We start from the raw sequence: 13394 nt of genomic DNA, 5'->3' as shown, positions 1-13394 counted from the left end.
TACGACGCGTCGACGTTTTGTGAATCGCGACGTGAAAAAAAGACTTGCGCCGGGAAAAAAAAAAGTTAAAAAATTCAAAAGCGACGCAGGAAAGACGGGTATACTTTTACATGGTGTACTAATTTTACACTTTGTAAAAGGTGCCCTATCTTTGCGACGGCAAACTAACACTTGCGGCGACGTAACAACAGGAAAAAGTTTTGTGGATCGCCCTAACTGCAAATTTGCATACCCGACGCTGGTTTACGACGCGAACTCCCCCCAGCGGCGGCCGCGGTACTGCATCCTAAGATCCGACAGTGTAAAACTATTACACCTGTCAGATCTTAGGGATATCTATGCGTAACTGATTCTATGAATCAGTCGCATAGATAGAAACAGAGATACGACGGCGTATCAGCAGATACGCCGTCGTATCCCTTTTGTGAATCTGGCCCTTTATGTATACATTTAAGAAATTTCCTTTCACCTTCTCTTCCATAACAGGGGGACAGGAAGTGAAGGAATGTGCCCCCCAACTGGGAACAGAGGTTAGTCTGGAGCTGAGCTGGTGCATTTTTAGTTATGTGGACTGTATGAAATAAATAATAAAAATACAACAAAGTCATCACATCATGTTTTATTAAGATTTTAATCCAACATTGGTCTTTATTATGTACAGGAATGACAATGGAAAACAACACAAAAATACATTTTGAGGTATAAGCAGAAAGCACAGTATGTAATGTTGCAATATATATATATATATTTTATTTTTTTCCCACATTTTGTAAACTGATTGACCAGATAAATGCATTTTGTCATTTCAAACCATATAAAAACACCTGTTAGTTTCTTGTGAGGTAGAGGACAGTTCTGAGTCATGTAATTCACAATCACAGTTACTTAAAGCATGATATCTATTTACATCATTGGCAAATATTCTAAACCGCAGAATTCCGCCGCCAGCGAGCAGCATTCTTCGTTTTAGACATTTTGCAGTCATCACAAAGTCTGCAATTTTATTTTATTTTTATACATGCTCTTTATTCAGTAGTTCACATTTTACATTATGTTATCATGCAACATAAATAACTTTGAGGAGTATGCATGAGAACTTAATATAGGCTTACGGAAAAATAACATCTTTCTTTATCTTCACTCTGGAATAGGTCTCTTTTGCTAAAAGGCATACACATTGAAATAATTTATGATGAGCTACTGAGTAATTCTATATGTGCATTATTTAATGCAGGAGTGCCAAGTACTTGTGCAAATGTGCGTTAATCTGCAGGTTTAATGGGATTTTTAGGCTGCATAAAATAAAATAAAAATAATGAGAAGGAAGGTCTGTCATTGTTCATGGAACACAAAATATGATAAGTTTTGTTCAGCAAGTAGCTATATAGAGGAGCACCCTGCTGCAAATGATCTGTGCTCTCCCTGGCAAGCAATATAGTACTACTTTTCCTATGATCAAAGCAAATAGGAAGGAGAGAACTGGAATCTGGCTTCATGGGATACACAGACACTACTAATATTTTCATTGATTTATCTTATAAACCAACAAACCATCTTTATGGTAATCACAGTATGATCTCTATACAGCCAGCTGCTGAACAAAGATCAGGTTGCGCACAAATGCCAACCAGCTACTGTGCGTGCACAATATAAAAGCAAGAAAGCAGCAAATGTATCCATAACTTAACTCTTTAAGAATAGCAAGGAAAAGGAGGGGGGTGTGAACTATGTGGTCATATTGCACATCCATATTTATACACAAAATCCTGTAACTACCATAATATAAATCAAATAATATCTTCAAATCAGAAAAAAATATACATTAATTAAAATAATATGCCTTTGTTTTTCAAAAGGTAAAACGCCAAACTACATTGAGATAAAATAAATAAACTAAATTACACATTCGATATATTCTATAATAAAATACACAAGGAAAAAAAACAAAAAACATACAACCTCCTCTAATTTGAATTATGGCTTTAAATTTAGGTGTGCCACTCCATGTCAAGTCTGGTAATTTTTCTCTAATAGAGCAGCGTTGTGAACATGCATGCATGTATGTGATGTGTTCAGTTCATGTGAATAGCCTAGCTGCCCTAGATCATATCTGCAGACCTTCTGTGAAGCTGGCATACGTTTAAATGTTAATTCTGTTGAAGTCGGTGTAGCTATTTATACCTATTTGATAGCTAGCTTTCTGAGAAGTAGCAGAAGAGGGTCAGCAGAAAAGGAACAGCCTGATTCAATAAGGCAACTCATAGAAAATGATGATGTGCAAGACGCAGTAATGCAGGACAACCAGCTTCCATTATGCTATGCGCATAATCTGATTCTTTCTGGCTGGCTGCTATGCGGCACATTGCATTGTGCTATATGCTATTATGAAAACCCACTTGTGGTCCTGGCTGGTACGCTGCTAGATTTTTTATTTAACCACTGGCTTTCATACAGTAGTTGCCAGTTCCAAATAGCACCATGTTATGTACACAGCCCAAAAGCAATTCTGTCTATTTGTTTTGTGTCATTTGCTGATGAACAAGAAAGAAACAGCACCATGTTTTGGTGGAAAGGTTCAAAAAGGGTAGCTCATTAAGGCAGGGCAAACAAGCAATGCAGTTGGCCATAGCAACCAATCAGAAATTGTTTATCAGACAGAGATGGCTTCCTGAACTTTCATCATTAGTCCTAGCACACCTAATCAAACGATGTTATCCAAACACTCAACAATGCAAACACAATTTTAGTAGCTTGAACTGAATAATGCACTTGTACTGTATACATTAGAAAATCATGTAATTTTCTTGATGTTAAATCTAGAACACACAAGCTGACAATATAGCATATTTTTTATTTTATTTGTTTTTTTTGTTTTGTTTTTATACTGAATCATCCTAAATTTTAGAACCATTTAAGCGGAGATATGCAGTACGAACTACTTAAATTTAATTAAATTTCTACAACTGTGTTCCGTTTCACAGTCCTACCCTGTAAGCTTCACCAACAAGCCTACAAAATTACTGTCATGTAGCAAGACTGAATGAGCACTGTATCTTGAGTCACACTAACTGAGGTACAAGACAAGCATATGACTGGATGTCACGAATTAGGGGGAAAAACATTCTTGCAACAAACGTAATGCCTAAACATAGGCAAGCAAATGCACAAAACTCATTTGTGATCACACTGCTTTTGAAAATGGAAGCACAGCTCAAAAAGGGAGTAAATGTAAATTAAAAAGATGTTTCATCTCTTAGCAGCACATACAGCATCTATAGCTTTAATAGCAGAGTATTCGTCTCTGGTATAGTCCTGCATTTCCTATTTTCATTCGTATTTGAATAAAAGACCACTGTGCAAGAACACGTACTATGAAGCGTCTGCTATTTGTACGATGCCCCACAGTGGCATTCTATGGTATAACGATGAAAGAAGTATAAAAGATATAATTCTTCATATACCAATCTTCAATAATATGGAAAATAAATGTTATATTCTGGCTTACTCGTGTTTAAAAGCCAACAGGGGGATTAATACATTCTCCGCTTTAGGAATCTTTGTCTTTTCACAAAACGACATAAACTAAGTATTAAGAATAAAATGTATAGAATTGCATATTGTGAAACCTTACTACAAAGATCGGAACATTGTGAATTCTGGAGCAAACATGGTGCCAATACCTAAATTCCTTGTTCCACTTGGCAAATGATACCTTGCTGCATGCTATAAGGAGTAGCTCCACTCTCCACATTTGCTCCATGGAATTCAATGATATATGCCAATTTTCACAGGCCATAATTATTATAAATTCAGAAATTAAAAAATCAAAAACACCAGTACAACTTAAAAGCAACATATTAAAATAGAAATAAGCGAGCTACCTTGCTGAATTGTTTTTCAAGCTAAAAGGAGACAATCATTGCAAATCCTTCGCATCTCACCTAGAACAATCTGTACATATCAGTTGTGTTAATGCTTCACGGGATGCATGCTGGTTCAGAATGAGTGACTAAATATGTAAGTAGTAAGGAGAAAAAATGACAGCCCTGCAGCTCGCACTTGCGAAACAGCAGCTGTAAGACCCCTATTTTAAAAGAGTCACTTAAAAAAAAAAAAAGTACAAAATATATAAAAAAAGGTTAATAAATCATGTCAACATATGTTAGTTTTTGTTTTAACTTTTTTCTTTTAAGTTTATCTGCTGAAGGCTTGTAATTAACTGTTCTGTCTATGCCTTTGTAACCAGCGCATTGATAATTTAATTAAGCCAGAAAGCATTAATAAAATAATTGAACACAAAATCATGTCAATTAAGAAAGAAAATGTGGCCCGAGCTGCTGTGTAATCCATGTTGTAGTTTAGTGAAACAAAATGTACATACTGTACCAAACTAAGGCCTCGTACACACAATATGTCTTCTAAGCTCGCCTGAAAATGTGATGTTACAGTTCCATTTAGCACAACATAAATCGGCCGTTCTCAACCAACGTTCCCTTGAATCCTAGGGTTCCTCTTGAGGTTGCTGGGGATTCCTAGAGCAAAAAAGGGGCAATTTTCCACTGACCAAAAAACTAAGGTGTTATCTCTACATGGGCCACCAAACCAGTGTTTGAGGACACAGTTTTTGCTATCTGCATTTCATTTCTGTTATTATTTAATTTTAGTAATAATTGGTTATACAATTAATGTATGTGAGTGTTTAAAAAGTGATCTGTCCTGGGTATCAAATACTCAAGGTTATTATTTTTAATTAAAACTTGCTACCTCCCTTACTAATGCTAATTTACCACGAGCAATACGTCAATTTTTAGCAGGGATTAACAGAGACCTCAATTTTTTTTTTAGGGGTTTGTACAGGGTAAAAAGGTTGAGAAAGGCTTACATAAAGCAAGCTTGTGCAGTAGGGAGTTGACCACAAGTAGAAGGACTAGTACCAAGAGCTCCAAACTCTATAGAAAAATGCACAAGACACCAGTTTTGGTGTACAAGGCCTACCAGTTCTTGAAATAATCCAATTATTCTAAAAGTCTACAACCACTACAGATAAAATAGTGACGACGTATCAAAAGACAAACATTGCTTTGTGTACAGACCTCAAATATATCCATTGTCTCCTATAAATATTGTATCTGCCTAAAGCAGGAGCTTTTGAGTTTGCGCTACAGATTTTATGCTATAGGGAAAAGCATAGTCATACAAAAATAAGTACATTTCATTCCCCCCCTATTCTTCTTAGCGTGCATAGTTGTATTTCTAAAATATTGGCTAGAAAAATTATAGCTGGGGGGTAGCAGCCATTTCACTTAATTGGAGATATCAGCTCAGGCAGTGTCATTTGTAGAAGTAGAACTAGTTAGCACTACATGTGTAACATATGCATTTATATCATACTATTTGGCCAATAAAAAAACAGCCACGTAACGTTACATATGTAACAAGAGCATTGTGAAGCTCCGAAGCTGAAAGACTTGGCTTATTCAATTTGTGGCTCCCAAGATTTTTCATTTTACTGGTCCTAGTGTGGCCTATGACAAGAGGAATAGCTCAGATGTACACCGTTGCGTGCAGCACAAAACAGGAGACGTAAGAGAGACAAAAGCTCTGCTACTAGTGAGCCTGAGGTTGATCAGTGGCTAGGCACCAATTGTAACACAACCTACTTGTGTCTAAATTAGTGAAAAGTCACTAAAAACTTTCCTTCAGTGTACAGAACAGTAGGCCTAAGCAGGAGCTAGCTGTAAACTAGCGGGCCCTGACTACGCTACAAGAGGGTACGGCTGGGAGCACAGACCCTATAAAAAGTATGCAGCTTATATCTCAAGTGAAAAAAGGATACTACTTGCACTCATTCTACAAGATTACATAAAACGCTGAATAAAAATTTTGTTTTGGTATTAATGTAAAAACTACAAACAACCAAGTATTAGCAGCAAGGGCTTGTTCATACAGCCCCATTATACTAAATCAGTTTCAAACGCTTGCACAACTATCTATTCTTCAGGTCTCCACCTTACAAAAAGGAATCCTTCGAGAAGAATTTCAGAAGCAGGAGGGACAAGGGCTGACTGGCCATGGGAAGCTCTGACGTTACATTGGTGCCAACAACTAATTGTCAAGTGATTTTAGTGGGCATCAGTCATGGGGCAGTTTTGATACCATCGCAGCCCAAGATTCATAGTTTTATTATAACATTACAACATCCAATATGGTTTTCCTTTTAATAGAATATTAATATGGCTAATCTAGATCCAAATAATTTTCACATTAATATTTTTTTTTATATAGAAGTATAATTTTGAGGACACAAAACGCCTCACTGAATTATAGAAAAATAACTGACTTTACAACATAGCAGACAACAGATCTGTCCTATATTATTATCTGAAGCCTTCAAAGGCCAGTATTTAGGATGTTGGAACATCTGAAAGTGCTTATTTCCTGCTTCCCTGAGTAAATAAGTCAGTCCGCACACTGCACAGCCTCTGATTAACACATATTGCAGTGCTTTATTGCCATTGCCACCAATGGTGACGTCATTTCTTTTTATATATTTTTTTTAGTTTTTTATTCCCTAAGTGAACTCACGTCCATTAGGCCTGTTAAGATTTCTCTTCTAATCTAAATGTCTGGCCAGAAAACAATTAGAATACCCAACTTTTAATGGGCAAAATTACATTTCGCAATCAAGCAAGCTTATTCATACATTTCATATAAACGCGTAAAACTAAAATATGCATACAAGCATACTGCCAGAAAAGTATATGAGGTGGTCTTTAATACCCAGCAATAATAAATCTCAATAAAAAAAACACAAATGGCCCAGTTAGCCAAAAGTATATAATGTGTCAATTGATTTTATCAAATCAGTGGCTAAAGTTGAAGTTCTGGGGTGCAACAATAGCCACAGTGAATCTCCACAACACGCTTAAGGGTCCTAACTACACAGAGTACATAAAAAAGGGCCCAGTGGGGTAACTTCTTCAATGTTGTAAGGGATGTGAAAGGCACTAAAGCCTTATGATCACATGTGTCTAAAGAAATATTCTTGTTGCCCATATTAACCAGGTTCTCATTTTCACTTTGTTACTTCAATAGAGTAGAGTAAACAGAGGAATACGTTGGTTGCTACAGACAACAAAAACAGAAAGGCCTCCAAGAGGCCCACTGTAATATGTGGACAAAAGGATGAGAAGGTTGGGATTTCATTTATTTCCAGCATGATTATAAAAATGAAAATGGTTGTGTATCCTTCTTCCTACCTAGTCACCTACAAAGAAGACAAAATTATCATAACATTTCAAGCCCCTTACTAATTCGGGCTCGTCAAACCAAACCATTTTATAAAACAAAACAAAAGCACTGACAGAACTTTGCATCGGTCTCAAAAATACTGAATAAAACCATTATCACTTTACACAAATATACAAAAAGAAGCATGCTATAACAAATACACCACATAACAATATAGCAGATAGTGTCTTTACAGCTGGCATATAAATGTGCCTGAGGCGAATAAACACATAAGCGGTCATCGTATGGTCTGACGCTTTAAGAACAACGTCATCTCAATCCAGATAAAACTTTATAATATATACAATTTTACAAAAGCAAATAAAATGTTAATCAACAAAGAAATTAAAACAATGACACCTACATAAGTTCAAAAGGATCATTTGTAAAAATAAAATAATGACAATAATTCACATTATTATGCTACAATAAATTATTGTGTATATACAGAACTTATTGTAATAAATAGTACAAAAAAATATTATTCATATTTGAAAAGGGAAACAATGCACTGTCTAATATTATAAATAGACTCATAATATTTAATCAAAGCAGTAATTAAAGAAAAAAAAGAAAAACTGGACTGGGTATATAATTAAACTTATGTGAAAAGCAACCATTGGAAATATTGATTATATTTTTTCTTAGCAGCAAAACACCGCTTAGCAATATTTCAGCAGTCAAATCAGGTTTGGTTCATAAAATTCTGGTCTTGGGTAATGAAAGCAAAACAAATGGGTTGGTATTGGCGACCATTTTTTTTTGTTGTTTACGTATAATATAAAGTAATAATAGGGTCTTTATGCTGGTCCAAATAATTATCTTAAAGGGAATAAATATATATACATTTTTTTGTAATTGTATTCAAAGCTAAAAGTAAAATGTTAAAAGATTTTTTTTTTTTTCAAATGGATAAAATGTGTAATATTTCACATTAGTTTATATTTACCCCTTTGAAAACAGCAGGCAAGCAGCTACTTTCTCCGGTTCATTATAGAGCTTTGCTTTGAAATAGCCAGGAGATAAGAAGACACATTTTAAAGTTAGTGGCAGCAAGGACACACACCTTCTCTGTACTAGCAGAATAAGGCTGTTTGGCCTGGTCCGATTTATGCAAAACGTTCCTTATTACACAGCATGCTTTGCTAAGTGTAGCCAGCAAAATGCCCATCCGATATCACCCTGGAGTTTAAACCTAGTTGTACACAGATCTAGAGCTTTCCAGAGACAGTATTGCAATGAGTAGGAGAACGGCCAATAACCAAGTACTAAAGAGTTGAGGTTTGGCAAGGTAGAATATTAAGGGACGACAAATTTAGCATAGGTCTACACTGGAGTCAGGAAACTTAGGTATATTTTATCTAAATCTAACTACTAGTTGATTACACCCCAAACCTCAGAGTACCTGTCTTTTATGGTACCCACAAACACAAGACAACAATCTTCTGACCTGGTTGTCTTTTGCCAAACTGGGTGACTTTTTCTTGTTTATGACCAGCTGCTCACTGCTGTAGAAAAACAGTTGATGTAGCAGGTTAGAAAACCCATCCCATTCCCTAAAGTTCCATTGCTGCTAACTTGGGCTCAGCTCTCACTCCCCTCCAACCCACTCTGAAGAGGATAATTAATCGAGTTCCATTGAGCTGAACCTGCAAGTATGGAAAGCAAGTTACAGGTGTCGCTAAATTTGATTTGATCATGCCTGCATGATCAAACACCCGAAGGCTATTAACAGAAGAGCCATTTTGTGACTTGAAATATTATTCAAAATATTAAATCAATTTACGTAAAGTATAACTGAAGACAACACTTTTTTGGGGGGGATAGAGTGGAGAGGGATAAAAGCCCCTATCAGTTTTATTGCTGTCTGTGCCCTCGTTGAGGAGACTTACAGTCTCAGTTTGTCCCGTTTACCATTAAACGTGAAATTAAAGAAAATCCCACATTTTGGGTTGTCTTCAGAAAAGAAATAGAGTAGAATCCTTCCAATTGGGACACTTGTTCTGGGGGGTTCCCAGGGGATTCTCTTAATTTTGAGGTATTTCCTCCCACTTCCTGTTTGAATATGGAACACAAAGTGAAGGGAAACCTACGAAATGGGACACAGATGGCGAAAATCCATCCATCCAAAAATAAAATAAAAAGTTTTGCCTATAGTTCTACTTTAATAAACTTATTTTATGAGGCATGATAAATATTAATAAATCATCAGTTTATGCTGACCTATCAAGCTACCACCCAATTCCAACAAAATGACCTCAAGGTGCATGTAAAAAACAGGTGCTCCTTAAGGTGTCACTTGTTTCCTTGTGCTAAGAGACTGGTAATTGCGATCTGGTTACAGTGATGGCCAGATGATAACATGTAGTAGCAGCACAACTCATCTTTAACAAGAAAGCAATTAAAGAAGGCTGTTATAATCTCTAAATATATGCCTGTTTTTGGTTTATTGGCTCTGGGAGAGCAGGTAATGTCCAATTTAACATCTCTAGTACAAAACACCACTACAAAAAAAGTGTGTGTGTGCCACTACACCTGTGTATCTGGATGACTGTCAGCAGATCAGTGAAGCACAAAATAAGGTAAGGAAAATCCAATTTTGTGAATTTGGCATGTCCAGCATATCCCATTACACAGTTATAATTATCTGATGGAGCTGGAATTGTCATTTGCAGAGACACTGTCACTTTGCTTTGCAATGTCTCTTTAAACATAACCGGTAAAGGCATGCACTAAAGCATAATCAATATAGATTACTTCAATTATTAAGTAAACAATTTTACATAAAAAATAAAAAATATGTCTATAGCTGTACTATATATTGTCAAAAAAAACTGCAAAGATTGGCCATAAATTATAGATGCATTTTTTTTCCCTAGAACACAATTCAAAGCAGAATACCTGCGTGGCACCCCATCATCAATGCACTTGTATAAATTTTGTGTTCCCCGTTATGTTTATAGGTTTACTAAATTGGGCAGAGCGGTCCCAAAATAGCCATAACATAAATTTCACTCTGTTATTTATTGCTAACTTCAGTGCAGCGGTGACAATGAACTGGTTCTGCAGACAGTCTTCCCATACGCAGCACTTCAGCGATACATTACTCCATGTATGTGTTCAGCACATCAGGCTAAAGGCAGGGATTTTCTTTGTAAATCAGAGTAATCCTGGGGCTACATGGCCAATTTCTATTCTTGGAAACTGAAGAAAATCTTCTAGCACAAAAAAAATACTCTTTTGTGCTACTATAGAATACGTTGGGTGATAAGTGTCATGGGATTGATCTCATTGTATACACTTAAGTGTCAAAAATCGCCCAAGAATCTCCTAAATGAGCGATTGGTGAGCAACATTGTGCAATCGCAAGAGACCAATTGATCAGTCGTCGGGATACTAAAAACCTAATATGTAGCAGCCCTCATTAAATTGATTGTGATAAAAGCAGAGATCAATCTAAATCAGATTTTAGTAGTGTGACCGAGCTAATAAAAGACCATCCATGTAGCCCTAGGCTAAATCTTCAAGAAGTTCTCAATTTAAAGAGTGAATCCTTGCTCACATGTCCTCCATATGAAGGGGTCCCCACCTGCCACATGCCACATGTTTCATAATTCAAGAGTGGCACCATTTTCTGGAGAAAAAAACATTTGAACCTAGTTAACTCTCCATTGAAAACACAGATATAGAGTGTCAATAATCTATAGGAGTAGACAAGTTTTGATACAGGAGATGATGATGCTGGCGCACACGAGTGCTACTCTAGGGGCCCCCTGCATATTGTTACAGGAAGAGTTATTTTTCTATTTTTTGCAGTACATTTTTTTAAAGCTAAACTCCAAACAGATTTTATATATATAATTATATAAACACCAGATTACGATTTATTTTTCATTACAGCACACGGATTGGAATATAAAGGGGCAGCACTAGGAGCAAATCATGCTCTGCTGTGGAGCACAAGTGCTGACAGTAGGAGAAAGCAAATAGATGTCTTCAATTTGTTTCCAAATTTTTCATTGTGCTATTAGCAGGGTTTTTTTTTTTTTTTTCGAAACTAAGCCAAGGTGTTGCTGCTGTAGTGGACAAGCATCTGGTTGGGCCATGTGGCATTTGTGAGTGGATTACAAGACAGGCTGAATGGAATTACAAATCATTTGGCAGGTAAACAGTTTGCATATAAATGCATTTTAATTGTGTATATAACCTCTGTCCCTGGAGTTCAGCTTTAAAAAGTGCAACCTCTGTTAAAATAAGTCACTGAGCATAAATTAATACATTTGTCTAAAAAGTTCAGGACTGCAACAGTAACCATAAAATATAAAAACCTAAGTTACTGCATGATAGAAGGAACCTGTGGCAAACAAGTTGTTGAGCACTACATTATAACATCTGAATGTGAAGGTTTATGGGGTTAGTATGGCCTGCTCCTAGCTGTCAATATAAAACATTGGAAGATATCTATTGTACTTTTATAAATGCATACAAGCCCATTTGGCTTTCTGAGCTGGAGAAGAACATGTTTCAAAGAGAACATTAAAGCACCCCACACATTTGGACAGTCAATGAAAATTTTTAGGACTTCTTATATGAGGACGAAAAAATTAGATCAGCAAAAAAAAAAAAAATCTAGTAGCAGCAATATGTAATGGCTGGTCTAAAAAAAAAAAAAAAGTGGGACTGTCCAGTAGCTGCCACACATATGGAAAAAGTGCACACAGGATGCAATGCTGGAGTATATGGATCCTAAGTCTCATCTGGAGAGTACAAACCAGTAGTCGACCATTTGAACTATGTTGGGTCTTGCAAGCCGTTAAACAACTCTGACAATATTCAGGATAGACTTGTGATGCCAGAACTTTACTGCACATTACAAAGAGCAACACGAAGAGAAAAAGTGGACAAGGTTCTTTAGCCAAGAAGATGAGATGAAAAGTACTCATGAACCTGGCAGGTATGCCAGTCTTAGAATAGTTAAGATCCGTGTATGTTTCTGATGTCTTATTTCTAAGTGGCAGTAACCCCTCTATTACGGTACACAGCGGAAAAAAAATATGCTCATATCTTAGTCCACATCAAAATATAAACCCTGTTTCAAATATGACTGGTCTGTAGGCTGTGCATCTACTCCCCATTAAACAGTCTTAGCTGATTTCAATATCTGGAGCTTCAGCTCTTTTATCATGAGCTCGAGCTTCTCCCTGGCTTCCCGTTCTCGTCGCAGCTCATCCTGCAGCTCTCTCCGATCAGCTTCAGCTTGGTCCAGTCTTTGTCGCAATTCTAAAAGCTAAAAGGAAGATACAAAAAGTGTTATTTTAAGTAACCATAAAAGTTTCTAGCTTGTATATTAGGCAAGAGTCTTAAAAAAACATTACTATTTACAATGGTAACAGTAAAGGGTTAAGTGCTAGCTTATCAGTTACCTTTCAAATCAGAATGAGCCTCATTTAGCAACAAAACTGAAAATAGCAGCTGCCCATAGGAACCAGACAGACAGTCTCATTCTTCCAGTCCACGGAGAAGAATGAAGAATAAACTGGCTTGGTTGCTATAGGCAGACTCTTAAAGAAGGCTCACTGTCATGCATTTTCACAAGTAAGCTTTTCAATTGTAAATATGGGAATATAGATAGCATAATAAAAGCATAAGACAAAAGAAATCCTAACCACAGTATGCAGCTTTAATATTTGACACTTCCATGCATGTGCATGCAGCTCCTTATAAAATGACCCCTCTAGTGGACAGAAATAGGCACTGCACCAATTTAAAACTGCATATGACCTAATGTAATGATTAAATTGTAATTTAAGTTAAATTATAATTCAATTTAATTCATTACAATATTTCACTCATGAACTAATCCAACTGTATGGTAATTTTAACTTATATGGTCATCGTTTCACTTTGCTCAATAGCAATGGCTGTATTGTATTGACTGATATTGCATTTATTTTGGAAGAAAATAAAATAAAAAATAAAAATCACATTTAGGGATATTGTTTTCTTTAGTTCTATCACATTCAATTGTGTGTGACCAGACCATACAATTATATTAAATATTCTCAGACTTAAAATATTTTTTTTAACCGAGTGTATGAAAATCA

The 13394-nt window shown here is 36.1% G+C and overlaps 1 protein-coding gene across 1 annotated transcript in view; it reads right to left on the bottom strand.

The window, feature by feature from the left end:
- Positions 1-604: 604 nt before the first annotated feature.
- Positions 605-13394, bottom strand: part of SKIL (SKI like proto-oncogene) — a 72925-nt gene continuing 60135 nt past the window's right edge. The window contains exon 7 of the mRNA XM_040349333.1: positions 605-12577. Coding sequence (XP_040205267.1) covers positions 12425-12577 — 153 coding nt within the window. The 3' untranslated portion in view covers positions 605-12424. The remainder of the gene's footprint in view (positions 12578-13394) is intronic.

Source organism: Rana temporaria, chromosome 4 (genome assembly GCF_905171775.1).
Source record: "Rana temporaria chromosome 4, aRanTem1.1, whole genome shotgun sequence".
NCBI lineage: Eukaryota > Metazoa > Chordata > Amphibia > Anura > Ranidae > Rana > Rana temporaria.
This window is presented reverse-complemented; position numbering and strand designations above follow the sequence as displayed.